A 27,045-nucleotide genomic window follows, 5' to 3' on the forward strand; every position below is an offset into this window, starting at 1 on the left:
ATCGTATGGCGGAAATTGGGCTGGATCTAGAACACTATGCTGAAGCATTGGGGGAGGCACACGCAATCATTCACTGTGTAGCCAAGTTCAATGCTCAAGATGTTGAGTTCGTGTTTGGATCTGCGCTGTTCGTCAAAGAGGCCATCAAGGAGGACTCTGTGTCAATCAAAGACTCGAGCATCAAGGAGGACTCTGAGCCAGTATGGGCCAGTTCATGGCAACCCAACAATTCGACCGCCAGGGAGGCCTCTATGCCCACGAACACCCCAACCGACCCACCACACAAATACTACCCCAACCGACGTATCCAGCTCTACTGCATCGACTTCAACCAATGCCAGCCCATCCAATTCAACGACGCCGGCCTAGCGAGTTGCTACAAAGCCATCCGCACCAACGACAAGTACACCCCTCGACCGGCTGATACGGTCCTTTAGGAGGCCTTCACGAATGGGTATTTGCAGCTGGTCAAGCGCGCGTTTGCGTTGGGGGAAGCGGAAATGGGAGCATTGGAGTTCGCGGCCGACTTTCTGAAGATGTGTGTTGATGGCGAGGCGAAATGAATGGGTAGATTTGGGGATGGAGGCCTCCCTGGCACGAGAAAGTATTTCAGATAGTACCACTGAATAATGATAGCACATTGAAAGTGCCCATTCAATCATCGTGGCACACAGAGGCCTCCCTATCGGATGGCCCCGCACAATGCCAGCCCACCCATCGGCTCCACGGATGTTCCTTTCCATATGGGTTGGTTGTACAGGATGTCGCTACCTACTCCTTGGCTACTTTAGCTAAGTGCCCACCGTAACATATTCTTACCATGACCGACATGCTCGCATGTTTCTGCTTGAGCGCGTATGGTATGCTGCAATACCGGTGACGAAGCGAGAGACCTTCAAAGTCGAGCCGCTTGCGCCATCACGGCTGCAGGGTATCGATTGGGAAGATTTTACGAGACTCGGTTTGTGGACTTCCGAGTTCGTACATGAAGCAATGACTCGGCCGTGTCTGCTTGCCAACGCTGGAGCCGCCCTCATAATGGATGATGCTGCTTTTAGTTTCCTCTCCACAGTATCCTAGCAGCTCCGTCAGAGGTCGGTGCGTGGGTCAAAGCGCAGGTCGGGCCTGGATCACAACACAACACGTGTTACCGCCTGAAGCCATAAGACCTCGAATGTTCCGAAATGCCTATGCATGTCTACATGATCTCTCTGCAAACCCCACTGACCCATATTGCTTGCTTCCTAACCTTTTCCCTCCACTTCCGGAGCGCATCATCGCCCCCACCGAGCCCCGTCTCCGTCTCCTATCAAGTATCTGCTCATCCCAGTCCACACCTCTACGCATCATGCCCCTTCACTCGTGCGTCCCCATCCGGCATCAGGGTCGCTTGACCCATTGTTCCGTTTGCACGCCCCATGCAGCCATACCGATTCCGGGCAGTACACCGAGGCGGCCCTATGCAGCCTTCTGCCAGACTGAGTTGCCTTCGACGCCAAAGTCCTTGTACCTGCAGCAGAGAAAGATATCACATCAGCATTCATTCTCTAGCAAACGCCATTTCCGTCATTCTACTCCTCATCATACATCCGGATTATCCAGGGAATGACATACCCTTCACCACTGACAAAAGTATAGTCCCACGGACCCTGGTCCTTGCGTCGAGACAGCGCAAGGTACTCCTTCGCGGCGCCTTCGCCAGATAGGTCACCGTAGACGGGCCGACCAGAGGCCTGACGCTCGTCTGCGTAGTAGAATCTATTCCCACAACCTGTTAGCATGGACAATCGACGAGGCCCGACAGCGAGATTTCGATCTTGCAAAGGATAGAGAAAAGAGAGGCAGACGTACGAAATCCCATCTTTAGCGTAGTCCCCGACTTCCGCCCAGTTGCGGACCAGGCTCGCGAGAGCTGTTCGGCTCGCCGTCATATTCGCCATCCCCGGCATCACACCATGATTCATAATATTCCCCGTGAAGATGACAGTCTTGCTGCTGTCCGCGCCCAGCGTCTTAAACCCGCGATTCGCAAGTTGTGCGGTGACGGCTGGAGAGATCGTCATCCCGTTGTACACATCCTTCAGCTTCGCAATATCCGTCAGACTCTCTGAGGCTAACGGGTCGACCTTGTTCTCGAAGAGCGCGATCCCGGCGTTGTAGACGACGACCGAGGGCCAGGCACCGAGTTGGGAAGCGGTGGACTCGAAGACAGACTCGAGCGTTTCGGGGCGCGTGAGGTCGACGGGGATGTGGATTGTATCCGGCACGGGGGACTTGTTTGTGCGGGAGGCCAGGGCGACGCGGTAGCCGGCGGCGAGGAAGGTGCGGGCGGTTGCGGCGCCGATGTTGGAGCCTGCACCGAGGATTAGGAGGACTGGTGGGGTGGCCATCTGGGGTGGTGGTGGTGGTGGTAGGTTGAGTAGTTTGAAAGCTGGTCTGGTAGTTGAGTGGCAGGTGTGTGTCTCAGGATGGGTGCTGGAGGAGTGGTGACCTATTGGTTTTGTTGTCGTTGTTGTGACGTTCTTTCTTGTTGTATTTTGTACCTTCTTTCGTCGTCCTCGAGCAGCATATATATCATTCATCGGTCACATCGCATTTTTACTCAGCGAAAACCGCTCTCATAATGAACGGAGCGTCCTCGCTTCATCTTTACCACAGCTGTTTGGAAATCCATTGATGACTTACCTAGCCAACCTTCGTGATGTAGCACCATACTATTTGCGGACTCGTGAAAGTCGCGTGCTTCCCGCCAAAGCACTATTTCGGCATCACGTCCCGCATCCAGCTTAGCGAAGGGCTTGTCGCGCAATAGGCGAGTGGCCAATGGCTATGGCTGATGGATGCTTGATTGGGTGCTAAATGACAAAAGCACTGGAAAGATGCTCCGAAGAGCACTACAGACGACGAATTTGGTCATCGAAGGTCGTTGTATGAGGTCGGTAAGAAGGGGCCAGAGGATGAAGCGAAGTTTAGTCAGCCTTCGAAGTCGTACGAGTCGGTCGAATATTGTGGTCACGTGCGCAGCTTGGTACGAGTCAGTTTCGTATACTGGAGCGGGACTCGGAATAGTTTTGATTCCGCAACCCGTAACTCCTAAATTAGACCGGTGTTGAGGTCATTGTGATAGATTCATCCATTATTATACATTTCGCTTGCTCTCGATAACTCCAGCGAAGCTTACACGCCGTCAGGACACTGCGGCGAGTTCATCGCTCTGTCGCGACAGAATACTCGACCGTCTTCATTATGGTCCGACCTGGCTCTCCTGAGTCGCGCCTGGCATCGCGGACTCCATTATCCTCTGTGGGCTGTCTGATCATGGTCGCGAAGTCTACAGTTTGGCTCTCGTGACGATCATCGAACAGTCCCTCCGTGCTGCTAGACGAGCTGGACTCCGTCCGGTCCTTGTCGAGAACATGAACATTGGCGGCTTTGTCGTTGCCGCCGCTCTCATGATCTGGTGTGCAATTGCTCATCTCGAACGTTGCCCACTGACCGCCATGGCCGTAGGCTTCGAATCCCCTGTCGTCGCCGGATGTGATGCGACTGTGACCTTTCCCGCCAGTGATGTGTGCTTGGTTCTGATGGACGCCGGTCCATGAGAGTACTGCTCCTTTGACGCCAGCACTGCTGCTTTTGCCGCCGGAAGGGCCTTTGCCGTCTTCGCGGGCGACTTTTGTGATCAGGTCGGCCATGCTCATCTCGATGTTGAGCTTCACGATGTATGCGACTGGGTGGAATTGCATGTATCTGCCAGGACTAGTTAGTGGGGAACACGGAGAAAGCATCTGCACTGCTTACACGAAGGTGTTTGGCAGTGACATCATGGCAATGATGAGCACGTCCATCGACAGCGAGACGACCACGATGATCGAATTGAAGTTGTACAGGCGCTTGTATTTCGTAATGCCGGCCTTGATCAGATTAGAGCTGACCAGTCTGAGGAAGTACCAATTGAGGATGCCGTCGACAACAAGGTAGATGCCCTTCTCGCAACGGTCCCAGATCTCGTTGATTCGAATGTATTCTTCGCTGATTTGAAGTCGGGCGGGCACCCATATGCAATACACTGAGATATTGATCGAAGTGATAAGCAATGCGACTCCCCACTTGATCCGCCACACTTTGCGCTTGTTCGGAATAAGCAGGCCGATCCGGTTGATGATGATCTGTAGCAGGAACTGGACTTGCAGCGCCCATAATGTCAAGATCGAGAAGAAGAATGCAAAGCTGTTGTCCCAGTCAGATGTATCATCGTTCGTTACGAAAGGGGCCCTACCTTGGCGGAAAGTTGCCGTTCAGATAGAACCAGCATATGAAGCCGAAGACAGTCGAGACGACCAGTTCACCCCAGATCAGAGTTACATAGACATTAAGCGACTTGGTCCGCTTGTATATCTTGTACGTCTGTCTCGCGGCTTTCGTTGCCGTGAGTAGACTGAATCCCAGTGTGAAGCCCCAGGCGATAGATGCGAGCTTCTCGTCGGCGGAGCTGACTGACTCAAGCTCATATGAATCTGGCAGGAAGAGTGATCCCATGTTGCTACCGATGCAGTCGCTGAACACGGGAACTTCTGCTGGCCGGCTCAGCGTGCGGAGGACATACAGCAGGGAGCAGTCCGGCAAGTGGCGGACACCCTGCTTTTGACGGAGAACATGATTCTGGGGCACGGTCCCTACGAGTGCGCATTGCGAGACATCAGGGATTCGACTCCCGTCAGCCAAGCAGAGGCGGAGCCGATCACCATCGCCGTGCCAGTAGGTCGGTATATTCTCTAGTGGTCCCACGCAGGTACGAAGATTCTGGACCTTCTTCGAGTCATCGTCAGTCATTGTACCTGCATTGTGGTGGTACAATGGTCTCAGGGTGCTGCGGCCCGTCGCTGGCGGTGGATACTAATTCCGGATCGCGTCAGATATGGTTTCCGAGATGTCCCCGGGTATCTGATCTGGTGCCGGTTTTGTGTCGTTGGGTGGATTGCCATGCGCTGGACAAATGCCTATCGAGTTTCAGACTCGTCAATCTTCGCGAGTCGCTAGCCTCGCTTCAGCTCGCTCGCCGGAAGCTCGGACGCGGCCGGGGCAGCAGACCCTTCTGCAACGCCGCTTGACACGAATGGGATGCATTTTGTTGTCTTACGGACACGCCAATGACCATCCACGGCAGCATTCTCATGTACCTGAAGTCTTCTGATCTGCCACAGACACACGGGCGAGCAGAGAAAGGGGTAGGCAGAGTCAGGCAGCGGAGATCTTGGCGTTGAAGCGATGGCGCCTGAAAGTGGCGTCAATTCGGGGCTTGGTCGCTCATTTCACGGTGTTGGCTGTGGCTGAACGAGGATGATCCTGGCTATCAAATTGCTGAGATTCGAGCAATACAGTTAGTCATTGGAGGTAAGGTCTTGCTGTTCACGTTGACGGTGATGTTGACATTGCAGTGACGTTAAGTCGCGACTGCGAGTCGCGTCAGACTTACAGATGTGTAAGCATCGTGACTGCACGACGGCTTGACCCGTGTTGCCTTTTTCTGACGTCAGTGCATCGACACGAAAAGCAAATTCCATCTCTGCATATCAACGTATCACAGTGACAGAAATAGAATACGAATGCTTTGTGTAGTTTCGACGCGGATTATTACTGCTGTTGTTACTCGATCCGTGGGACGCGTTGTTTCAAAGCCACAAAGGATATCGCGCTTCAGTACATTCACGATGAGTTGGATGGATTCGTGGTCTCGGCCGTCCAAGCAGTCAGCGGTTCCACCTCCATTATATCTGACGGCCGGGGAAGACACGCCATATTGTCGTACATGCGGGCGTGTAATTAGTGGGTTCACGACCGCTCCTTGATCGCTTGACTGATCAATGCTCAGGCTCGCGAAAATCCACCAAGAAGGAGAGCTCACAACCAGTAAAATACTGTTCTGATCGATGTAGGCACCGGAAAGTTGGGCCAATCGACAGAAAGATTGAGTCAACGATCGCAGCAGTTCTCAATGGCGAGGATGACTCTGGCGTTGACCAGACGGGCGCCCGTGATCGCGTCGTCAAGGGTGATCGACGACTGATTGTTACGATGGATGAAATCGAGGAAATCATGTTTGGCAGTCGCTTTGATCCAGAGAAGGTCTATGGCAGACGGAAGAATCGCAAAAGTCGTGTCATCGGTCCCGGTCAGGATGAGTGGCGTAGTGTAGACATGGAGACCTCGAGTGAGCTATCTAGCGAAGACGACGAAGATGAAGGCGGCACAGCAATACGCGAGAAGCTGGGCCAAAGGTGCGGCCGCCGCAAACGCAATCGGAGATCAACTTCAGCGTCGGTGGGGAGCGGGGACGCGCTGAGAAGATCGAGGAGTCTGCCGCTGATGCTGAGAAGAGGTTAGAAGGCAGAAGAAGGCAGAGGAGAAAGAAATGGTACGCCGAGCAGCTCGACGCGCTGTTGTCTTCGGTCTTGAGACGGAACGCCCTGTCTCGGAGCCCAAATCTGGCGCGAAGAAGGGGAAGAAGCAGCAGATGGAAGAAACGGATGATGAGCATTTCGCCGCAAGTGTGAAGCCTTGATGCAGGGTTCTGTTGTTGAGCCTAGCTATGCTAAAGGCAACTGGTCCATTCGATGGCGAGAATGATATCCTGATTCGCATCGTGATCATGCTCTTGGTCGGCCTTCGTATGATTTCGCGCGGCATAGCTATTCTGTTTCCTCTTCTGCCATCCTCTCCGCTTCTAGTTCCGCCACCAACGCCGCTTCCTTCTCCCTCGCCTCCCGCAACCACTGCTCCACGCTCCTGATGCTGTCGCGAAGCTTCTCGAGCTCTTCGACTGTGGTAAGTGGAGCAGCAAGCTCTTCCTCTTCTTCGGATTCTTCCTGGGCCGTCTCCATCTCCTCATCGTCTGCTTCTTCCTCGTCTTCATTTGCTCCCTCTTCCACCGCTCCCTCCTCTGCCTCCCCCATTTCCACCTCCCCTTCCTCTTCCCCTTCCTCCTCTCCTTCTTCTTCGTCCTCGCTCTCCGCCTCGACCTGCTCCCCATGGCCAACCTTCTTGACGATGTCGTAAAGAGAGCCCCAAAGATTGTTTCCAGCCGCGTTGACCCCGTTCCATGGGCGAAATCGATTCTTCCTTGCAGTTCTGGCAATGATAGTCGGACGGGAGAAGGACGCGCCAGAAACAACAACCACGCCGCGAGGATCCTGTTCTCCCTTTCCACGACCAGATCTGCCCTTCTTGTGGCATGCATACCATGTTGCGGTGAGGACTTCGCCAGTAGCGGCATAGACGTACTGGTATGGCTGCGCGGGCTGGCCTGCAGGATGCAAAGCGGAGCGGCCACCCACAAACCAATAGTTGGCGCGTATTGGGCAATGGGCGCCGGTGGTGGTGATGGCGGCTTGGATATGCTGTGGCATGCCGGCATCGAAGTCCCAGGCGTAGACGACTGGAGCAACGCGTGGAGGCATTCTGGCTGTAGAACGGAAGACGAATCGGAGTGGTAGACTGTGTTTTTGCCGTAGCAATGCAATCAGGAGGACTCTGATTGTCGAATTCGGCTGGTTCTTGCTTGAAGGAAAGGAGGGAAATGGCTGAAGAAGTAGAGAACGGCAATTAGAAGAAGGACGGCCGTTTGACTGCGTGAGTCACCCATTACAGTGAAGCCCTAGCAACACTATTTGTGCGTCTTGGCACTGATTGAAGTGAGGATTGAAGTGAGAATGAGGCTCAGGTGAACTATGGCACAGGTGGCCCCAACATTCAAGTGAAGAGCAGTTGTACCTTCCGCAAGTGAGCACAGGAGCTCCATGGCTCAGGCAGCCCCTGCGTGATTTCTCAGTAGTCTCGCCAATTCGAACATCGGACTGCCATGGTCAATGTTGATACATATATATCACCAGAGGGACATCTCAGTAGTCCAGCCGCCCCGCACACAGCGGACCACCACCACCCACAGGTAAAATGTACAGCTTCAGCTGTGGTCAGAACTTCCTATATATGTCTTTAGCAACTGGGTCAACCAGAGCAAACTCTTCAGAGAAGCATGCATTGGCAAACTGTTTGAGCAAACATGTCTGCACACATCAAGCACAATGCATCGCGTTGTTCCTTTCGAGATCACAGGCTGCATTGGCACCTGTCTGGTCAATCATTGCCTCAGGGGTACTTACCCTCACACCTCGAGTTCTGGATCGCCTCGTCCGCTGGCGGAGCAAAGAAGCGTCGTGGACGGACTCAGATGTACTGGTGCACTCTGGACGCGGTCCTCTTCATGTCAGCAGTCCCACTACTTCCACGAGCGTATGCCAGAGCATGGCGCCGCGCAGAAAGGCAGCAGTAACAAGACCTCGAAGACCGGCGAACTGCCCAAACCAGGCACTGCGCCGACATGCCACCAGATCTACTCGGTCTGATGTGCGTGATCACGGCGAGCCAATGTCTAGCTGCTGCTCTGCAAGGTTTCGATCCTCGCAACAGGTCTCTTAATAACGATCTCGATGCCCGCAAAGAGCGCGCTGTTGCGGTGAGTTTAGAATTCTCTCCAAGCAGGAGCTTACCTGCGGAGGTAGCTTATGCGGTCTGCCGTAGGATATGCAAGATTGCCAACATCTGCTGACAAGGTTCGGCAAGCTGCATTCCTGAAACACCATGGCAACTCCGTACAAGAAAGTCTCGCAAGCTCTCGAAAGGAAATCGCAACCATGGCCTCAACCTTTCCACGACTGAGCCACACGCCGCAAAGTCATTCGCGAAGGTCTCGTTGTTCTCAGCATTGTGGCTTCAACGGCAGTCATCATCAACGGCACGGCAGATCGACCATCGCAGGTTGCGCTGTCGTCATGAGGCTCCCTAGGCAATTCCGGGGGTCTCCTAAAGAGTACTTAAATATGGAGCGCTGATCAAAAGCGTCGTTCGGCTTCAACATCTTGATCCCAATCTTTTCGCAGCTCAAGGCATCCACGGCGTATTCATGCACCTCACCGCCGACTCGGCCGTGTTGCGGTTGAAAAACCGACTACCGTCCGCAGCTGGTGCAGGATGCATTGGTGTTAACTCTAGCTTACGAGCAGCTCGTTTCAGTACCTGACGCTAACACGAGATAGGACAGGGCGGGGCTATCGTGTATGATAATCTCCCTGCAACGGTCAGCCGGCTTGAAACACTTTCGCTCCTGCTCTGACATCTCCGCAAACTCGAGCAGCTTTTCCTTCTGTTCGCCATGTTAATTCTCCATCCGAACGGCCCTAGCTCTGCACAAGCTTAGGATCGGGACCTCGCCAACTTCTCGCTTGATCGAAGTGATCTATGGTTGCCAATTTTACTCTGTCTAGCTCGTGCGCTCATGCTTGGAGACTCCAATTTCTCCTCTTCCCCCATGCAAGAACGCCTCGAGCGGGAGTTGTGGGAATGAAATTGGCCAACTTGGCCGGCCTCGAGGCATGGCACACCTGGAATTAGCTTTCCGTGAGATGCATGGCAGAAGTCTCACGAGCTTCTAGCATTCCAACTCTATCGGCAACATCCTGCAGTACTCTTTGTTTTCTTGTCATCAGAGTTCCCTTCCTTGCTTGCCATTGTTCCACACGTTTTATGTTCACTCTTGACCTCATCTATCATCGATCTGGAAAAGCTCTACCCGACTGCGTCCGGTGAGACTGCCAGCTGACATATATCTCGACGGGATCTCCCTGCCAAACCTGCGACACCTCGGTTGAACGGTACCTGATCCTCCGCGCGACCACCGTACTCCGACAGGTCGATACTGGCAATATAATGGAAAAGATACCGGCCCGAAAATAATCGTTCTCTAATCCCCCATGTCGACGCTATTCGACAGGACCTCACTGCCACTATGGCTCTGGATTGTCATAATAGTGGTGGGGTCATTATGCATTCTGGGTGTTGGCGGTGTGGTAGTACTGTGCCTGGTGCGGCGGAGAAGAAGTGCGGGCAGTGTGTCAGATATGCCAACTAGGAAGATGACAGTTCGGAGAGGGCGGGTTGTGCCTGCGTCACATTACCTGTCATTGACTGGCTCTAAGTTTGGGCTCAATCAATTCGTTGACGATGCGCGAACAAATGGCACAAGGAGCAAGAGTCCCTTCGAGTGGTGGAATACGATCAAGGAGAAGAGAAGGTCACATCATGACGATCTATCGCAGTTCGAGACCAGCCCAGACAGCAAAGCTCGAATGAATGCTGCCTATGGACACGAGCCGGCCTCGCCCATCAGTCCCACTACAGAGAAAGCACCTGCAGCCAGTGTGGAGGAGGTCACGAATACTTCTGCAACCATCGAACGGCCTGCGAGAGTTGCTTCTTTCTCACGACCATTCAATCCAATTCAAGAAAATCCTGACTCGCCTAGCTGGAACAAACAAGCTCATGGACGGAATTTGTCCATGATCAAGGAAGCAGCATCACCTCACAATTCGGTAATATCACAGCGCACTCTAGAGCGTCGTTCTTCTCGATTGTCCGGATACGTCCCAGGCGAAAGTACCCGCAGGGAGCGACGACCCAGTGATCATTCCACAAGTCCTAGACGCCCGAGCATCCCACGGCCTCAGCAGGATCCTTACCCAACACAGAGCTACGGACCGCACCAAAGTCAGAAGCATGGGCCACCGCATGGTCAAAATTACGGACCACAACAAGGCGCTTACTCTGGTCAAAGTCACGGCACAAACCGAAGCAGGCCCGGCAGTTCGCGGAGGTCAACCGACACACGCTCGGATGGCCAACGAAGCGGGACATCTAGACGGAGCAGTGATTCACGGCCTAGCGGTCACCGACAACCAGGCTCTCGGCGACAGAGTGATTCCCGTTCTGACGCGTATCGTTCACATTCTTCCTCTACCAGGCCGAGTCCCTCAAATTCCAGGCGGACCAGCGACCGGTCTAGCTCGTCAATGCGCCGAGATGCACGCCCACCGCCGATTGAATTCACCGTCGTGCCGTCTCAGCAGCCGGATGTGCCACGTCCCGTTGCATACCGAGGTTCCCGACACAGTCTTGGCGAAGAGACGGCGGCTGCCAACAACAGCTCGTCCGCTCTTTCGAAACGCAGTTCCGTCGCTTCTCGCTCGGAAAGTTTGGCCGATCGAGAATATGCCGAGCTACAGAGACGCAACTCTCGGCCAAAGTCGTTGGTCCTTGACGAGACTGCTCAACCTCAGGATGCGGGCTACTGGGCGTCGAGAGCAGAGATGATGCCGACTGAGCACCCAACCCAGCCTACGACACCCACAACACCTACCGGGCCGTCAAGAAATCCTTCTCGCAATTCTTCTATCGGCCGTCCGAGTAGCAGGAAAGGCAACGTCCTCAGAAAGAAGAGCATCAAGCGACAGGAGGTTATTTCTTATGTTGGCGCGTGAAACCACCGGCCCTCCCTCTTTCTGGCCGCGACGCTTTCACCACGGCGACTCACGCCCCCCGGGCTTTCAGCTGACCCATAAACACTAATGACACGCTCACGATTTGTCAATCACAATTCAGTACATACTATACCCACCATTCGACTTGCATCGTCCACTACGTTGGACATTTACGCGACCAAGCGTCCAGTTACTCGCTGGGTGACACACATATTTCATATTCTATTCATCTCATTTCACAAATCTCAGAGCCATGCACAGACCATGGCGAGGCGAGCAGCACAGATTCTCGACTCTTCACTCTTGAGCACCACTCACAGAGCAGGACTATCAGCCGCAAAGGCATTACCGCGACCCCAGGACTGAGACCGGCAAGGACCGTATCCGGCGCGGCGTGGGGTGGATGAATTAAGCGAGACGAGGACACTTCGGAGAATTTACCAGGCGGGAGATTAGGGGTTCATATTGGCAGATTGAATGCGATCTTTCTTGAGAGATCGACAGATCTTTGCACGATGCCGGAGCATTGCTGCTTCAAGCAGATAACAATCAGCCAAGCTACAGTCTACCTGGTATTCAGAGCACTTCCGCGAAGTGAAGTCTCCCAACCCATGCCCATGGGCAAGAGCGATCCAGGTTGCAGTCCGCTCCCTTGCATGATTCGAATGCTTAGAAACACCTTCCCGCACCTACTAGCTCGTGATGTGACTGCAAACACAGAAGCCAGCGTGTAGTAGAAGCCCGGTCCTCTGTGTTCCAGCTTCGACCGACCCGTATATGTTCGGCCTTGCGACAAGAACAAGCACACGATCACAACAGCTGTTGCCGACATAGTCAACCCATATTGGCCGTCGAGGTCTTCGCTGTCCATTCTCACCGTACCTGCCCATCCTGACCGGGGTCCACCACGTGAGTGTTATTTGAATGTCTCGTCAGGGTTTGCTGCCAGGATGAAAGCACATCTCGTGACTACAGCCACGAAGGACTGCTTGCACACCAGTCGTAGCTACATCACCGCGCATCTCAAGCCCAAGTTGTCAACTAACGAATCTGTCCGCTGCGATGGCGTTCATTGCACTACGGGAGAAGAAGCTCGAGTGTCAGGAAGTACTCGGCCGACAGCAGGTCACGTGGCAATAACTCAGTCTTGGCTGATCGTGCCGAAGTCCGTGCTTGCTTTCCAATCGAGCACTTTCACACGCGCGACTTCGTCATCTGCAATAACCGAGCTGCGCGACTTCGTGACGCTGCCGTATGGATTATGTGCAACGAGGAGATGTCGACTCTAACTGAGCCTGATTGGCTTTTAGAGCCCATATGGATCGACGTTGCGCTGGGTTGCTTGGCTTATCTAATGCCACGGAAGGATTATCGTGACCATACTAGAATACGTCTGGCTTATGTCTAGCATCAGTACTGCGACTAACGTGATTCGCTCAACCATCAGCGCTGCCTGCTGACTGAGGCTATGGCTGAGCCCAGCCTTGTCTGCTATATAGACAGACCAGCAGTCGCCATGGAGGACCACACTGCCATCACATTGCATTGAAAAGAACAGCAACGATAGTTGACGACTACACATCCTGCCAGCAACTGTATCAGACCAAGTGCTCACATTATCCTCGACACAAACAACATGCCTGGCACAAACCCAGTCATCCTCATCCTCGGAGCAGGCCCACAGATTGGTGCATCTGTCGCTCGACATTTTGCTTCGAAGGGCTTCAAGGTCGGCCTTGCTGCACGCTCAGTCAAAGAATCAGAGAGCACAGACTCGCAATTGAACATACCGAGTGACTTTAGCAAGTCCGACGATGTCGTCAACGCATTCTCAAAGATCAGAGAGAAATTCGGCATCCCGAGCGTCGTCCTCTACAATGGTAAGTCACTGCACAGTAGTTTCCGATAGTCTCACACTAATACTTCAAAGTCAGCGCGGTGACATTTGGCCACAAAGAGGACCCGTTCGGCATGTCGCTGGACGATCTGAAGAAGACCAATGCCATCAACGTCACCAGTGCCTTTGTCGCCGCACAACAGGCAACTCAAGGGTTCAAAGAGCTCCCGGAGTCTGCTGCAAGGACTTTTATCGTGACAGGCAACATTCTCAACACCGTCATACTCCCTGGGTTCATGGACCAAGGCATGGGAAAGTCCGCCAGCGCACACATGATCTGGGCTGCTTCGGACGCTTATAAGGAAAAGGGATTCAAGTGAGTCTTCATCGAGATCATCGTACGTAGTGACTGACCAGACCAGATACTACTACGCCGACGAGCGCAAAGAGGATGGATCAGCCAAGTACAGAGTCGATGGCGACGCGCATGCCGAGCTCTTCTGGCAGCTTGCTCAGGACAAGAAGCAAGGTCCATGGATGCAGACGTTCGTGAAGGGCAAAGGATACGTGAAGTTCTGACAGCCACTGAGCCGGGACTGGACCAGAGCAGCGCTTTGAGCGGACCGACAGGCAGGCGGCGATCAGCCAGTCCACTTACTTAGTATATATTTGTGGTGCTGGCAACGACTGTTCTGGGATTTGTGGAGACATGAATACCTCTCGGTCGTCGTCCTGCGTGTTCCGCGGTTCTTGCGTGCTTCTTCGATAGCACTGAGGCATTCCTCCAGTGATTATACGAGCTCGTATCCCATTTCTGAGAATGTGGATTTTGCCACAGACTCAGGTGCCCACACGGCCCGTTACCCCAGATCCGGATGTCAGGAACCGGAACGGACCCGTCCTGACTTCTCGAATTCTATTGCTTCATGCACACACATACCGCGAAGTGACTCACATCACAGCTATAGCAGCGTTGTTGTTGAGACGAACGTCATCTGCGATGAAGTCATCTTGCATATCATGACTGATATTTATTTCAGAATCGACCGAATATAAATGCGAGTAGATGCGAGTTTGCTGCTGAACTCTATTTGAAGTTCAATCAAAAACCCGACTCAGCATTGACCAAGCACAGACCTCAGGCAACGACTGCTGAACGGTATCACCATGCCAGGCACCACGGCCTCCCACCCTCCAGCATCGGCACCGCACCCGCTCTCCGCCCGCCCAACCTACACAGACTCCCAACTCTCCGCCTACCTCTCCCTCCTCCCCTCTCAACCACCACTCACCCTCCCCGCCACCCAAAAACTCATCAGCGATTCCCCCATCGCCGCCCTGCGCAAACTCCACCTCCTCCAACTGGCCTTCGCCCCCTTCGGCTCCATCGCAATGCACTATTCCCCGCACCGCATCGTCTCCATCGACCCAGACTACCTCTACCATAAGATCGTCCACCGCCGCCAGGGCGGCTACTGCATGGAGCTCAATTGCTTCTGGAGCACGGTGTTGCGGTCGTTGGGGTTTGATGTGTATATTGCGGGTGCAAGGGTGAGTAAGGCAGAAATGGGGAGCCAGGGATCGCATGGGTTTGGCGGGTACGGGCATCAGGTTACGATTGTGAGGATTGAGGGGGAGAAGTGGTTGAGTGATGTTGGGTTCGGGGGAAGGATGAGTCTGGAGCCGGTGAAGTTGGAGGTTGGGGCGAGAGGGAAGGGGATGTTGGGTTGGTGGCAGAGGTTGGCTTATCGTGGGGTGGCGGACTTTACGCAGGGTGATCATAAGGTCTGGGTGGTGGACGTACATGATGAGTGGGCCGGCGAGGTGGTGCAGAGGGAGGAAGTGTTTGAGGGCGTGCAGGCGGAGGAGGGGTGGAGGCCGGCATATTGCTTTGCGGATGCTGAATGGTTGCCGGCGGACTTCGAAATGTTGAACTACAGGATGTGCCGAGACTCATTCTTCACGAGGACGTTGATCTTGACGCGACCGATTTTGAATCAACAAGGAACGGAATGTGTGGGCCAACTGACGCTGATGAGCGACGAGCTGTCAAGAACCATGAGCGGAGAAGGGCAGAATGAGGAGAAGGAGGTTCTGGGCAAATTCAGCAAAGAGCAAGACAGGGTTGAGGCACTCGAGAAATGGTTCAGCATCAAGCTTACGCCAGACGAGGCGAGAGGTATCAGAGGCGCATCGAGTGAGATACGCGGGTGAATATCCGGAGGTCAGCAACAGCTGCAGTGACACAGTATAGCTTTTCAATGGGACCATTGCGGCGGCCAAATGCTCTCGCCGGAGCCAGGAACAGTGTGCGCGGGATGAAGATGCAGTCATTCGGCACGAAGCACCGGGAGCCACCGTAACGAGCGGGTTCGTGCCCAGACTGCCACCGTCGGCAGCGTGAAATCGGTCTCATTCTATCGCATCATGCCCGGGCCTCAAGTCTGGTTCGGCGCCTCATCCCCCGGGATCGTCATACACACCTCGAGACAGCTGATCAGTATGAGCCCCGGGGCCGCCGGAAAGGATGTGCTTCGGTATTGAACACCCACTCGTCCAAGCTCATCCCATCTGGCGGCGAGAAGATCAAGTAGAGATACTTAAGCGTCTCAGCTAGCCAAAAGCTTTCCATAGAATCCCTCTGTCTCGATCCGACTGTTCCAACGTCCTCGATAGCGGCGTTACCATAGGGTGTCGACGTCGCCTTGTCAATGGCCTGGAACATTGTCCACGCCGCATCTAGCAGCTCTTCGCGTCCTGTGATGCGATACATAATGAACACGCTTTCGATGGCCTCTGGTCGGAGGAGATATGTTGGAACTCGAGCATTTGTGAACCCCTTAGGAAGATCGTCGTGCCCGTCGAAGTCCGCATAGAGCTTCTGCCGCCATTTCTCCTCGTCCCATGGGCATGGCCCATGTATGCTAGGACATGCTACCAGGTTGAAGTTCTCCGGCATTATGCCAGAAGCAAATGCATTGTAGGCCCAGATGCAGCCTTTTGTGAGCTTCAGACCGAGCTCCACGTGGCTTTCGTCACCTATGAGCTTGCCTCCGACGCCATACATGCCACCTATGAAGCACGATAGATGTTGGCCTTCCGGATTGAGTCGCTGGCTGCCATCGCTTTCTACCCATACACTACCTGCAAAGAGTACGTCGTCTTCGTTCGGCGTCGTCGGTCGGTAGAGTAGGCTGTTTGTGATGGCCTCAGCGGCAGTGCGATACATCTGTGCATACATGGTGTCGGCTCCACCAGTCAAAGCAAACATCTTCGGCAGGTATTCGTACGTTGAGTCGGCAAATGCCCCAATCGTGAAGGAGTTGTCAGATACGAAGTTACCTGTCGCCAGATTCCAATTCGCCGGCCACATTCCTGGTAGCTTCGTCTGGTTTTGAGACTGCTGCATAAGAACAGCCACTTTCGTGACCATGTTGTAGTACTTGGGATCTCTGGTCACCTGCGACAGCCGCGTGAACTCCAACGCCAGCGAGCCGGCGCTTGTTGACGGCTCATGAAATCCAGCCTCAAGCTGACCAGTCTTGGCCTTCTCGAAATCAAGCCAGGAGGCAGGGAGGCCGCTCGGCGTGTTGAAAGAGGTAATAAGCATATCACCTAGCTCAACAGCCTTCTGCAGCAAAGCGTCATGGCCACTGAGATCGTAAGCGGATAACAGCCCGCCCAGATGCCGTATCGTCGTCTCGAACACACTGCATGACGTCTCTGGCGTAGAGTTCCAGTCAAGCGAGGCCACGACTCCTACTGCTTCGAAGAACTCTTCTTTCAATCCCATGATCCATAGAGTGTCGAGTGAGTCGATCAGTGTCGCGGCCCAACCACCGAAACTGTTCTTACCACCAGCGCTGATGGGGAGCAGCTCATCCTGCTTCCAGGCATATGTTCGATAGTTCCGCCAGCACTTCTTGAACGTGCTGAGAATGACATCGCGCCGTTGTCGCTGCTTCTTCGATATATTTGACGAACGCTCGAAACGATGCTGTATCTTTGGTAAGATTCGTGTCGCGCCACTAACGGCGCCCACCTCCGGCTGAGCATGGTGAAGGTATTTCACTTGTGACCAGTCAAAACTACTTTTGTGGACTTGGACTGTCGTGTAGCGAGTGTGTCGCAAATACCATAGAATCCCAACGAGGAAAAGTATTGAGGCAGAACCAAGAGTCCGGAACCAGACGCGCGTTACAATCATCACAAGTGAAATCGAAATTAAGCTCTCAACGCGAACTTAAACGCGTGGGAAGCTTCTGACGTCCGCTCTCTTTCAGATCTATCTGGACACAGTATCAAGTCAGTACCCGCTTCGGTTGTCGCCAATGAACAGCAGCTGAGATCCCTTAATCAAACGCTTTCGATAAGTGAAGAGATTCACGGGCAGAATCAAGCGTCTGTATCTCTGCAGAGATGATTCTTTGTCTCAGGCTGATGCATCTCGAACTGGCGATACGAGCTCGGACCATCCTTCCGCTCTGTTTATAGCGGGAAGCTGCATCGCTACCTGGTACGTTCTCATTGTCAACGGACGTCAGAAGAACAACCGAGCCTCTTCGGTTGCACGAACGATGTATCTGCCTGGGGAAGGACACGGCGAGCATGGCACGACCTGCTCGCGATCACAGCTGGCCAGCAAAGGCCCGCGACTCTGCAAAAAGGCATGGGGAGCCTAGCGCGTCCAGAATGATCGACGGAGCGAACTGCTCCTCTGGCTGCTTGGTCGAAATGATTGTCGATGGTCGGGCCGAAATCGAGCAGTCTTAACGAGTAGCCCGTAGCCCGTTATCAATTTACAGCAAAGTGCCGACCCTTTGACGGCGCGAGGCGACAAATGTCCAAGCAACTCGATATATTGCATTTCTATTATACACATTAAGCCAGACTGTCTATGTTCAATGCGGACAGCTATGGATGCTAAGACTACGCATACACGGAGTGGCAGATCCAACTCACAGTCCAGTAGCTGGTGATCCATCAAGCTTGAAGTAGCCTGGCTGAAGGCGCTGATACACGCCCGTAGGATCATACTTCGCAGCAATAGTCTTCAACTTCGCTTGATTCTGCTTTCCGTAGCTCGGCACCACTGCCTGGTATTGACTGGCGTAGTTCATGTATATATAGTCATTATACAAGCCATTCTGCTTGGCATATGCATCAGCCCGTCGAATAATGTTGGCGTTGGCCTGCATGATGCGCGCATCGTCTGCAATATTGGTCCATTGCATGTTCAAGTTGACAAGGAGGAACGGGCCTTGCGCGGCGTCCTCGATGAGGCCCAGTGGGTTGCCGCCATTCTTCTTCATATTGTCAAGCATACCCTTGGAGATGACCTGCAGGGTGGCAGCGGGGACGATGCCGGCCGCATCTTTGATCGCCGCCAGCTCATCGTAGAAGATGTTCCCGACCTCGGTTACCAGATCCTCGGTCAGCTTGTAGGTAGATGCCCAGTAAGTCTCACGCAGACCGTTCGGGTTGCTAGCATTGAACTGTTGCGTCAGATCGGAGAGTGTGCGGACCTTTGTGTTGTCAATGAATGGCGGGATCGCGAAATACTGAGAGAATATGGATGCATTGGCGATCGGCTTCGCGTACTGCAGGTCGGCTGAGACGAGATCAAGGTCCACAGACTGAGCATAGGCGAAGCTCATGATCTGGGCGGCATTGGGATCCTTAGGTGAGTTGATTCCCACGTTGTAGAACGCGTCGATGACTTGGGGGAATTGGTCTCTTGTGTGAATGCGTGATCCACCCCACATTAAGTGACCTGGGAGCGGTATCGTATTCAGATTGAACTTAGTGACGACTCCAAAGTTGTTGCCTCCGCCACGAAGGGCCCAGAACAAGTCCGAATTCTGCGACGGCGATGCTGTGAGGACGACCCCGGAAGCCGTAACGACTTCATAGCTGGCAACGTTGTCGCAAGCCCATCCGTAGATGTTGGAGAAGAAGCTGATACCCCCACCAAGGGTGAGGCCACCAACGCCGATGCCAGATACTCGGCCTCCAATAACGGCCAGATTGGTGGGCTGCAGCGTAGTGTAGACATCAAACCAAAGGTTACCAGGACCAATAGCTACTGTTTTCTTGTCCTTCGATACAACGATGTCATCGATGCGTTCCAGGGCGATAGTGATGCCGCCTTCGATGCTTGAGGCTCCAGCAAATGCAGCGTGGCCCCCTGACTTGACGGCGAAGGGACATTGTGACAGACGTGCGATTAGAATCGATACAGAGACGTCGAGAGCAGATGCAGGCTTGAAGATGCAGTACGGGTCTACGCTGCTCTGCTGGACGCTCCAGTACCCGCCAGTGAAGCTATCGTATGCGGTGCTGCCCTCCGTCAAGACTGCAGAGCCATACAGAATCCGGAGCGAGCCGCAAGCGATTGAGCATGCGGCATTTGAAGATCGCTCGGCCAGTGCAGCCAATTGTGGCAACGCGGTGATGTTGATGCCCTTCTCTAAGAGAGCTTCAGTGGCGTTGAAATCTGCTGACTCGATTGTTTGAGCGGACACTGCCTGGGATAGGGCCGCTCCCAAAAGCAAGATGCATGATGTGAAACGCATCGTCGAAGCCACAGGGTGCTGCTTGGGCCAACAAGATAAGACTCTGCTGAGTTCGGTAAAGAAGAAGCAACAGAAGCGAATGCGAGGGAAAGGAGTGGACCCCGCCAAAAAGCAGGAAAACGTTTGAAAGAGTGACTGGGAAAAGAGGGATGAGCGAGCAAACCGAACAGAACACGGAGAAAAGAGGAACCTCTGAGCAGTTTTGTAGCTCCCTCTACCACGTGGAATTGGTGAGACAGTGCATGAGCTAGGATGTCGCTTGCACTTGACCAGGACTCACCGAGGAGAGGATGGAGACACTGCTGGAGCGAAATGATACCGTTGACGTTGGAAAATAGACCTTCAACGGGCAACCTCTCGAGCTAGATGGTGCGTATCATTGATGCTAAACGCTTTTTCCTGGGCAAGACCGACTTTCAAGCTTGGCTAGTGAAAATCATGCTCGTATTTCTCGTCTTGAGGATCTCGACAAGCCTAGGAGTCTCGCTCGAGTGCTCCCAAACAAGCTCCATCAATAACGGTGTCTTATTCAAAGATGTGTCGTGGAGTAGAGAATCGGCAACGAAGACGCGCTTGCGTGACGTGCGCTGTGCACTGCGAAGAATAGAGTTTTGCCGAGAGTAGATGCTAGCTGTATTGGGTATAGTGAAATTGAGTCGGGACATCTTTCTTTGGAGTCGCTGGAGGAGCCCCTTACCTTCGTACTGACAGCGGACCGGCGCGCTGCACGATGCAACGTCGTGCCCGTGCCGGACCCTCACTCTTGATATTCAACAAACGAGAGTTCAACGGCGTCGCAGGCTTCATGGGTCAGACATCTACTCTATTGCTCGAGCGTCGATGCCCCTCACAAGCACTTCTGCTTCCGTGTGATATGCCACCGCCGTTCTCCGCACGATACCAGGCGTCTCGCCCGAGCTCGTTCCTGTAGTGCTTCACGATACGCCTTCGGAATATGCATGTGCTTACTTTCCTGTCGGATGAGAATTGATCGTTGTGGATAATTGCTCAAGTTCGACAAGCTCGACGGCGACTCCCTGCGCTATCGATTGGGGGTCGTTGGCTAATTTGCTGGCCAAGCAATGGGCGAAATCGCTACGAACAACCCTGTCCGCTTCCGATTCTCGGTGCATCGAGCCCGGATCGACAAACGACCGCGACAAAATCAGCTTACTAAAGCGTTTCCCATTGTCTCCTGATGAGCAAAGCTTGGAACAGTCGTTTGAAGGTTCAGTTTGATCACACAATGTAGCTTTTGACTGGGCAGGCTGACTATGAGGAAGTACGACCACGTGCAGACGACGCAGATCCACGTGGGTGGAGATGTCTGATCTCGAGAAGAGACGACCGCAGAGCGAGGGGCCAGAGCTTTATCATCGAACGTTTCGAGACTTCAGTGGGGCAGTCAGACCACTGCGTGGCCTTTACTCGAAGTGAAGGATTACTACAGGTTTCGCGACGAACCCGGAAGTTCCGCCATAGCTCTGACTCGCGTACAGGCCTATACAAAATTCGTCGTACGGATAGCTCGTGCAGGCAACTGATGCAGGTCCAGTCCGGTTGGCCGGGGCTTGACGCACGCGGCGATACTTGCGCGCTGGTTCCTGCATTCATGTGCTCCGCTAAGAGGTTTCTTATGCTGCTATTCCCTTGCTAACGTCGAGGCGATCGGCACCGTTCGCTGAGTGGTAGTATTTCGAGGTTTCTTCCGAAACGTCGGAAAAGGCAAAAATTGAGACCTCCTGGGGGATGTGACGAACCCAGGGTTGGAGCACACCTTCGATAAATGAATACATTGCTTTGTGCGCCCTGGGCAACTCGCATCACACCGACCTGCTTTGCGTCCTGTCGACAGCGGTCAGTACTCGACAGCAGCACTTACAATGTCGTCCTCGCAGAATTATATCACTTCCGGCATGCTGCTATCAACGCTTATGCCATGATCGCCATCACATCGGTGGTGTTCGTTGGCAGAGCCGCTATTCGCATCTGGAAGCCCAAATCGTTGATGGCTGAGGACTACATCCTTGCGTTCGCCTACTTGTTGTTCCTGGCCACGACGATCCTATACATAGTCGTCACTCCTGTCATGTGTGAGTGCCCTGCGACCTGAATCTGGCCGAGACAGTGCCTCGTCCAGGAGTCCTGGCTCTGATCCCGCCGGTACATCGTCTTACTGACAGGTCATAGACAAGATCAGCGATGTGACACTTGGGAAGGCCCCACCGTATGCCGAGATCCTGGACGACAGTCTGTTCATGATCAAGGTGTTCTTCGCGAACACGCTCTTGTTCTGGTTCACCCTCTGGTCAGTCGACTCCGAATATCGCTGCTGGACAACGCCAACCACGTACAGGCTGGTTAAGGCATCGTTCCTAGCTCTCTACTACCGGCTAATGACAGGGTTGAGGCGATACATGCAGCTTTGGTGGTGTGTGACGGGTTTCTGTGTTGTCGTGAGTTCAAGAAGATGAAGCAAATATGCCTGCGCTGACATGACCGAGACCCTTACCGGATGTATTGTATCCAACTTTACGTCCTGTCACTCATGGCATGCGTGGTGGACACCAGGCGAATGTACGACGCCTAGAGACGTCCGTGCGCAGGTAGGATGGTCCTGCATTTCCGCGCTTCGCCACTGACTCGAAGCAGATCGCCTCCCTGTACTATGCCTTCGCTGTCGACGTTATATCCGACTTGCTCATCATGTTCCTGCCCATTGGTCTGTAATAAATATCTGTAACCATTCATGTTTCTAATGGGGTGTTTCCAGGTCTCATTTGGAACCTTCAGCGACCGCTGATTCAAAAGATTGGCATGGGTGTACTCTTCGGCACTGCGTGGATCTGCATCGGGATGGCGATTGTGAGAGTTGTACAGATAGGCAGCAAGGCACAGAGCGCCTCAACGCCATCCTCGTCATGGCTCGCCTTTTGGGCTATCATAGAAACCGCGATTGCGGTGATCGTCGGCTGCGGACCGGGCCTCATTACTGCAGCGAAGGAGGTACGCAAGACACGCAAAGCCACGTACGGCAGCACTCCACGTTTCGGTTATGGAAGTGATGGGTACAGACGGCAACCAAGCGCAAGCGCAAAAGGCCCGGAAACCGAGTTGAAGACGTTTGGATCCATGCTCGAGACCAGCCGCGGCCATAGGAAGAATCAAGCCAGTGTTGATGTGTTGGACTACGGCAAGAGTGACGGAGCGAGTAGTCAGGAAGAGCTTACGACGGGGCAAGGGAAGATCCAGGTCCACAAAGCTGTTGAGGTCAATTCTGTCAACGCTGATATGGAAGGAGGTGTACCCTCTCAGCATCGTGAATATAACCGCGACTGGTAGATACGAAATGATGTGATGATTCGGACGAGTACTGGTGCCTGTCTTCAGAGCAGAGCTCCATTCAGCAGTTGAGATGTCGGCGTTGTGAATTGCATCTGAATTGCTCAATAGCTGTTATCTTCCCAGCCGAAATGCCTACCGCTTGATTTTAATTCAAATCCCAAAACAGTGTATACACACACTCGCGTTGGCGCGCTTCAAGCCACGGCTTCCACGTTGTGAATCAAGCACGCCATCCGGAAGAGACTCTGGTCACCCCGACGACCGGCTTCGGGGTTACCCTGAAGAGTAAAGATGCGGCGCAATCGCGTATCATGATGGCTCAGATCAGCAGAAACAGAGTGATGGTTGCATCAATATAAAGGTAAGAGGCTGTTTCCAGAAGCTCAAGGTCTTGCTCCCAGTCTTTTAGCGACCGACAGACGGATTGCTATTTGTGCAAGAACCGCATTTATAGTATCAGCGATTACGGCAGGATCGACCTCGGGACCGAATTGGTCATGGTGTGAGCGGTTCACACCACTGGCATGATTGAACCCATGACATGACAACAGATATGCGCCTTTTTAGAAGGATCGCATGCATGAATGACATTTCATATACACATCTTCGTCGACCCGCCCATGTCTCTATGTTGTTGTCCGATGCACCCATGAAAAGGCGGTCGCGATCTCGGCGTTATTGACATGAAGCCTTTGACGTCACCGACATAACCAGGGGTAAGAAAGTTGGCAGCCAACGCGTCTGGGACCGCGTCATACAGTAAATAGCTGAGGTTCATCGGCACTTCAACGAACGTGCATCGGTCTCCCGATGGCTCATCAGCACCATTTGCTGGGGAAGTGAGCCACCATGTCGGCCGAAGACAGTAAGAATGGTAATGTCCTGCTCAGACGCCGAGTGACACCCACAGAAATCTAACAAAGTATTGGCAGTCCACGGCGAGAAGCTCAACTTCTTCGCCCAAGGCGTCGGCTTCTTCAAAGATGGCTACTGCCGCACCGGGCCAGACGACAAACGACATCTGTCAGTCGCAGCAATCATGACCCACGCTTTCCATCAATGTGAATTCGGCGACGGTCCCAAGTACAAGGGTATTGCGGCGGGCGACAAGACGTGCATCTCTGCGCACGACTTCAAGGACGCGATTCGGGAGATGGGACCCTCCATGGGTCCGAAGGTGTACCTTTCTGCTACGGACAAGAAGGCGCTTGATGTCGTGTCTTTGGAGGAGTTAAAGAAGTTCGCGATTCCAGACGAGAAGAGGAAAATCAACAGGCAAGTTGAAAGTGTGAACCCGAGTGTTATTGTGAAGCTTACCGTTTCCAAACTAGGCACACATTCGACGATAATGTATAACGGGAAACACTGGACGTACATACCATTTAAGGACATATCGAGAATTCATCTTAGTTCAATGAGTGTCATTCTGTTCATCGGCAGAAGTTGCCATGATTATGGTCCGCCACCCGCCTCAATGACACAATTCATGATCCGTGTGTGGATATGCTTTCCGGGAGCCTGCAGTATTGAATTGACCAGAAGGTCGCACCGTATGAGCAGTACACGAAGCTTACGAATGATGCTCACGAAGAGAGTTCAATCAGTTCAGCGACGATGGCGGTGGCGAGGAGTCTGGCAATGAAAGCGGCGACAACATGATGTCCAGATCAACAGCAGCAACGGCGGTCTGCCAGCAAGCAAGATGACATGGATTACTATTCTACCAGCCCCGAGTTCGCGACATCTGGTGCGTGTGTTTATATGCAATCTTGGTGTACACAGTCGAGTTAATACTGCTCGCTTCGTAAACTGAAGCAAGATCGGCCAAGACTCAATGGTCTTCAAGCATGCTTGATCTCCTCCTCCCTGACCTCGCCATCTGCGTCAACCACGACACGCTTCTGCATCCGCTTCACCGCGGTGCTGGCCTTCCTAGGATTCGGCGCCTCGAATATCTCGTCAAGCTCTTCCAGACTGATACCTTTCGTCTCAACGAAAAAGAAGTAGATCACCACGAACTCGAACAAGTCCCAGAAGACGAAGAATACGTAGAACCAGAAGCGGATCTATCGGCGCATGTCAGTCAATGAGCACGAGGACCGGAGGAATAGGAGGCAGAAGAGATACTTACGTTTTCCAGTGCGATTGGCGTCACGAAGGTATTGAGAAAACCGGAAGCGCCTCCAGTGAGCTTGTAGCACATCACACCCTTTGCTCGGGCATCGTTGCTGATAATCTCTGTCGGATAGATAGGCTGCATGCTCGTATAGGCGAAGCTGAAGACGGCGCCAAACACGTAGATGAAAGCAATACTCGCACTGCTAGAACTCTTGTTCCCTGTATTGTCGAAATCTGCTGCTGTGCCGGCAGTTATGGCCAGACAGATGACCATTCCCATGGTAGAGATCAGAAACATCTTGCGGCGTCCAATGCGATCGTGGCAGTTGGCACCTGCGGTCGAGAAGATCCAGCCAACGATAGCATAAATGATGTTCAAGAGGAGCTTCAGGTTCGTCGAGGTGATGCCAACGTTCTTCAGCAGGGACGGCAAGTAGTATGATATCACGTTGTTGCCGGAGAATTGTGAGAACCAGGCAAAGGTGACATTGAGGGCGAGACGGTACCGTCGACCACGGGTCTTGACGAGCTGACGCAGGTCGAAGAATGTCTTCCATTCCGTGACGGGTGGCTCATCGCGAAGCGAGGCAACTATCTCGCGGACCTCAAGCTCTACGAGCGGATGATTAGGAACGTCGTTGGCGTGGTAGCGTGTGAGAACACGTTGAGCGTCTTCAGTCCGATCTTTCATGAGGAGCCTGCACCTGTCAGAAGGACTTCGTTGTCAACGTGCATAACTGATGCTTACCATCGGGGCGACTCTGGGTAAAACCAGATGCCGCAAGCGACGAGGCCAGGGCAAACCATTTGCAGCCAAAGTGGTAGGCGCCAATCCAGGTTGCCTCGGTCGGACAGATGAAGGTGGGCTCCATACACAGCCGATGTGGCCAGAATCGAGCCCTAGGACTTGTCAACAATAGGATGGGAGGGATCTGTAGAGAACATACGAAATAGTAGAATGTGTTGTACAGCCCGGCCACGGTGCCTCGGTACCGCGTGGGAGCCATCTCAACCACATAGATCACAGCTCCGAGATGTGCCAGTGTAGCGAAGAAAGACAAGATGAATCGGCCGCCAATGAAGGCTCCGAGGGTTGGAGCCGTTGCTGTGATGACAGTACCAATCATGACGCCCAGCACACCGAATGTGATCATGAACTTGCGGCCTCGCCAATCTGCCAGCCACGTGAATAGGGATCCAACCATTTGACCCTAATGCACCTGTTAGACTGAACATCTATCGGGCAGAACCAGAAGCGGGAGACTAATGTCTTGCCCGATTCAGATTCGTATGAATACGTACAATTTGCCAGATAGCGAACACGATACCCGTTGACGCGGCTCCCTTGCTTGGTAGGCCGTAGTACTCGACGTAATTCGGGAGGGCGTTGATGGACGACATGACTGAGGTGTCGAAACCGTTCATTGTTGAATTCATGATCAGAAGCGCGACCAGAGCATACAACTTCAGGTAGCCAGGTCCGAACGGGTTTGGCTTGTCCGGGCCGTCCATAATCTGTGCCATATCGAGGTTGATGCCCTCATATTCCTTGGCTTCGACCACCTTCAAGTCGCTGTCGATGCTCGCCTTACGCTCGGCCATGTCGTCGTTGCGTTTGTCCGCCATAGTAGAGGTCTAGTCTCACTCGAACAATGGGACTCAGCAGTCCCGGTCCCACGAATCTGGGACTGACTCGTCTTTATCAGTCGTCGAGTCTCCAGGGCACCATGCTGGCCCTAACCCCCGCACTGCTATCGCTGCGAGGCCCATTGCTGATGACCGAGACAGGCCCGCGCATCCA

The 27,045-nt window shown here is 53.4% G+C and overlaps 12 protein-coding genes across 12 annotated transcripts; 6 read left to right on the top strand and 6 right to left on the bottom strand.

The window, feature by feature from the left end:
- Nucleotides 1-5: 5 nt before the first annotated feature.
- AB675_7485 (uncharacterized protein) lies at nucleotides 6-437 on the top strand (the record flags this gene model as incomplete). The annotated part of the gene is made up of 1 exon (XM_018147856.1): nucleotides 6-437. One exon carries the CDS (start codon nucleotides 6-8, stop codon nucleotides 435-437), a length of 432 nt encoding a protein of 143 aa, XP_018000467.1.
- Nucleotides 438-1,571: 1,134 nt separating this feature from the next.
- AB675_7486 (uncharacterized protein) lies at nucleotides 1,572-2,390 on the bottom strand (the record flags this gene model as incomplete). The annotated part of the gene is made up of 2 exons (XM_018147857.1): nucleotides 1,572-1,758; nucleotides 1,852-2,390. 2 exons carry the CDS (start codon nucleotides 2,388-2,390, stop codon nucleotides 1,572-1,574), a joined length of 726 nt encoding a protein of 241 aa, XP_018000279.1.
- Nucleotides 2,391-3,206: 816 nt separating this feature from the next.
- AB675_7487 (uncharacterized protein) lies at nucleotides 3,207-4,833 on the bottom strand (the record flags this gene model as incomplete). The annotated part of the gene is made up of 3 exons (XM_018147858.1): nucleotides 3,207-3,750; nucleotides 3,802-4,230; nucleotides 4,280-4,833. The coding sequence occupies 3 exons, from the start codon at nucleotides 4,831-4,833 to the stop codon at nucleotides 3,207-3,209; spliced, it is 1,527 nt and encodes a 508-aa protein (XP_018000331.1).
- Nucleotides 4,834-6,689: 1,856 nt separating this feature from the next.
- AB675_7489 (uncharacterized protein) lies at nucleotides 6,690-7,457 on the bottom strand (the record flags this gene model as incomplete). Its single annotated transcript, XM_018147859.1, has 1 exon — nucleotides 6,690-7,457. The coding sequence occupies one exon, from the start codon at nucleotides 7,455-7,457 to the stop codon at nucleotides 6,690-6,692; it is 768 nt and encodes a 255-aa protein (XP_018000426.1).
- Nucleotides 7,458-9,953: 2,496 nt separating this feature from the next.
- AB675_7490 (uncharacterized protein) lies at nucleotides 9,954-11,369 on the top strand (the record flags this gene model as incomplete). Its single annotated transcript, XM_018147861.1, has 3 exons — nucleotides 9,954-10,424; nucleotides 10,483-10,943; nucleotides 11,003-11,369. The coding sequence occupies 3 exons, from the start codon at nucleotides 9,954-9,956 to the stop codon at nucleotides 11,367-11,369; spliced, it is 1,299 nt and encodes a 432-aa protein (XP_018000302.1).
- Nucleotides 11,370-13,005: 1,636 nt separating this feature from the next.
- AB675_7491 (uncharacterized protein) lies at nucleotides 13,006-13,785 on the top strand (the record flags this gene model as incomplete). Its single annotated transcript, XM_018147862.1, has 3 exons — nucleotides 13,006-13,249; nucleotides 13,300-13,582; nucleotides 13,629-13,785. The coding sequence occupies 3 exons, from the start codon at nucleotides 13,006-13,008 to the stop codon at nucleotides 13,783-13,785; spliced, it is 684 nt and encodes a 227-aa protein (XP_018000216.1).
- A 588-nt stretch (nucleotides 13,786-14,373) lies between these two features.
- AB675_7492 (N-hydroxyarylamine O-acetyltransferase) lies at nucleotides 14,374-15,420 on the top strand (the record flags this gene model as incomplete). Its single annotated transcript, XM_018147863.1, has 1 exon — nucleotides 14,374-15,420. One exon carries the CDS (start codon nucleotides 14,374-14,376, stop codon nucleotides 15,418-15,420), a length of 1,047 nt encoding a protein of 348 aa, XP_018000484.1.
- A 283-nt stretch (nucleotides 15,421-15,703) lies between these two features.
- On the bottom strand, nucleotides 15,704-17,413 carry AB675_7493 (Mannosyl-oligosaccharide 1,2-alpha-mannosidase MNS1; the record flags this gene model as incomplete). The annotated part of the gene is made up of 1 exon (XM_018147864.1): nucleotides 15,704-17,413. The coding sequence occupies one exon, from the start codon at nucleotides 17,411-17,413 to the stop codon at nucleotides 15,704-15,706; it is 1,710 nt and encodes a 569-aa protein (XP_018000504.1).
- Nucleotides 17,414-18,164: 751 nt separating this feature from the next.
- AB675_7494 (Bifunctional solanapyrone synthase) lies at nucleotides 18,165-19,781 on the bottom strand (the record flags this gene model as incomplete). The annotated part of the gene is made up of 1 exon (XM_018147865.1): nucleotides 18,165-19,781. The coding sequence occupies one exon, from the start codon at nucleotides 19,779-19,781 to the stop codon at nucleotides 18,165-18,167; it is 1,617 nt and encodes a 538-aa protein (XP_018000320.1).
- Nucleotides 19,782-21,720: 1,939 nt separating this feature from the next.
- AB675_7495 (uncharacterized protein) lies at nucleotides 21,721-23,123 on the top strand (the record flags this gene model as incomplete). The annotated part of the gene is made up of 6 exons (XM_018147866.1): nucleotides 21,721-21,874; nucleotides 21,972-22,089; nucleotides 22,138-22,237; nucleotides 22,286-22,387; nucleotides 22,434-22,503; nucleotides 22,555-23,123. The coding sequence occupies 6 exons, from the start codon at nucleotides 21,721-21,723 to the stop codon at nucleotides 23,121-23,123; spliced, it is 1,113 nt and encodes a 370-aa protein (XP_018000409.1).
- An 852-nt stretch (nucleotides 23,124-23,975) lies between these two features.
- AB675_7496 (uncharacterized protein) lies at nucleotides 23,976-24,832 on the top strand (the record flags this gene model as incomplete). The annotated part of the gene is made up of 4 exons (XM_018147867.1): nucleotides 23,976-24,000; nucleotides 24,059-24,619; nucleotides 24,666-24,676; nucleotides 24,722-24,832. The coding sequence occupies 4 exons, from the start codon at nucleotides 23,976-23,978 to the stop codon at nucleotides 24,830-24,832; spliced, it is 708 nt and encodes a 235-aa protein (XP_018000213.1).
- Nucleotides 24,833-24,967: 135 nt separating this feature from the next.
- AB675_7497 (Lactose permease) lies at nucleotides 24,968-26,870 on the bottom strand (the record flags this gene model as incomplete). The annotated part of the gene is made up of 5 exons (XM_018147868.1): nucleotides 24,968-25,192; nucleotides 25,258-25,942; nucleotides 25,993-26,144; nucleotides 26,192-26,455; nucleotides 26,547-26,870. The coding sequence occupies 5 exons, from the start codon at nucleotides 26,868-26,870 to the stop codon at nucleotides 24,968-24,970; spliced, it is 1,650 nt and encodes a 549-aa protein (XP_018000366.1).
- Nucleotides 26,871-27,045: the final 175 nt, after the last annotated feature.

This window comes from Cyphellophora attinorum (assembly GCF_001299255.1).
Source record: "Cyphellophora attinorum strain CBS 131958 chromosome Unknown Contig12, whole genome shotgun sequence".
NCBI classification, from domain to species: domain Eukaryota; kingdom Fungi; phylum Ascomycota; class Eurotiomycetes; order Chaetothyriales; family Cyphellophoraceae; genus Cyphellophora; species Cyphellophora attinorum.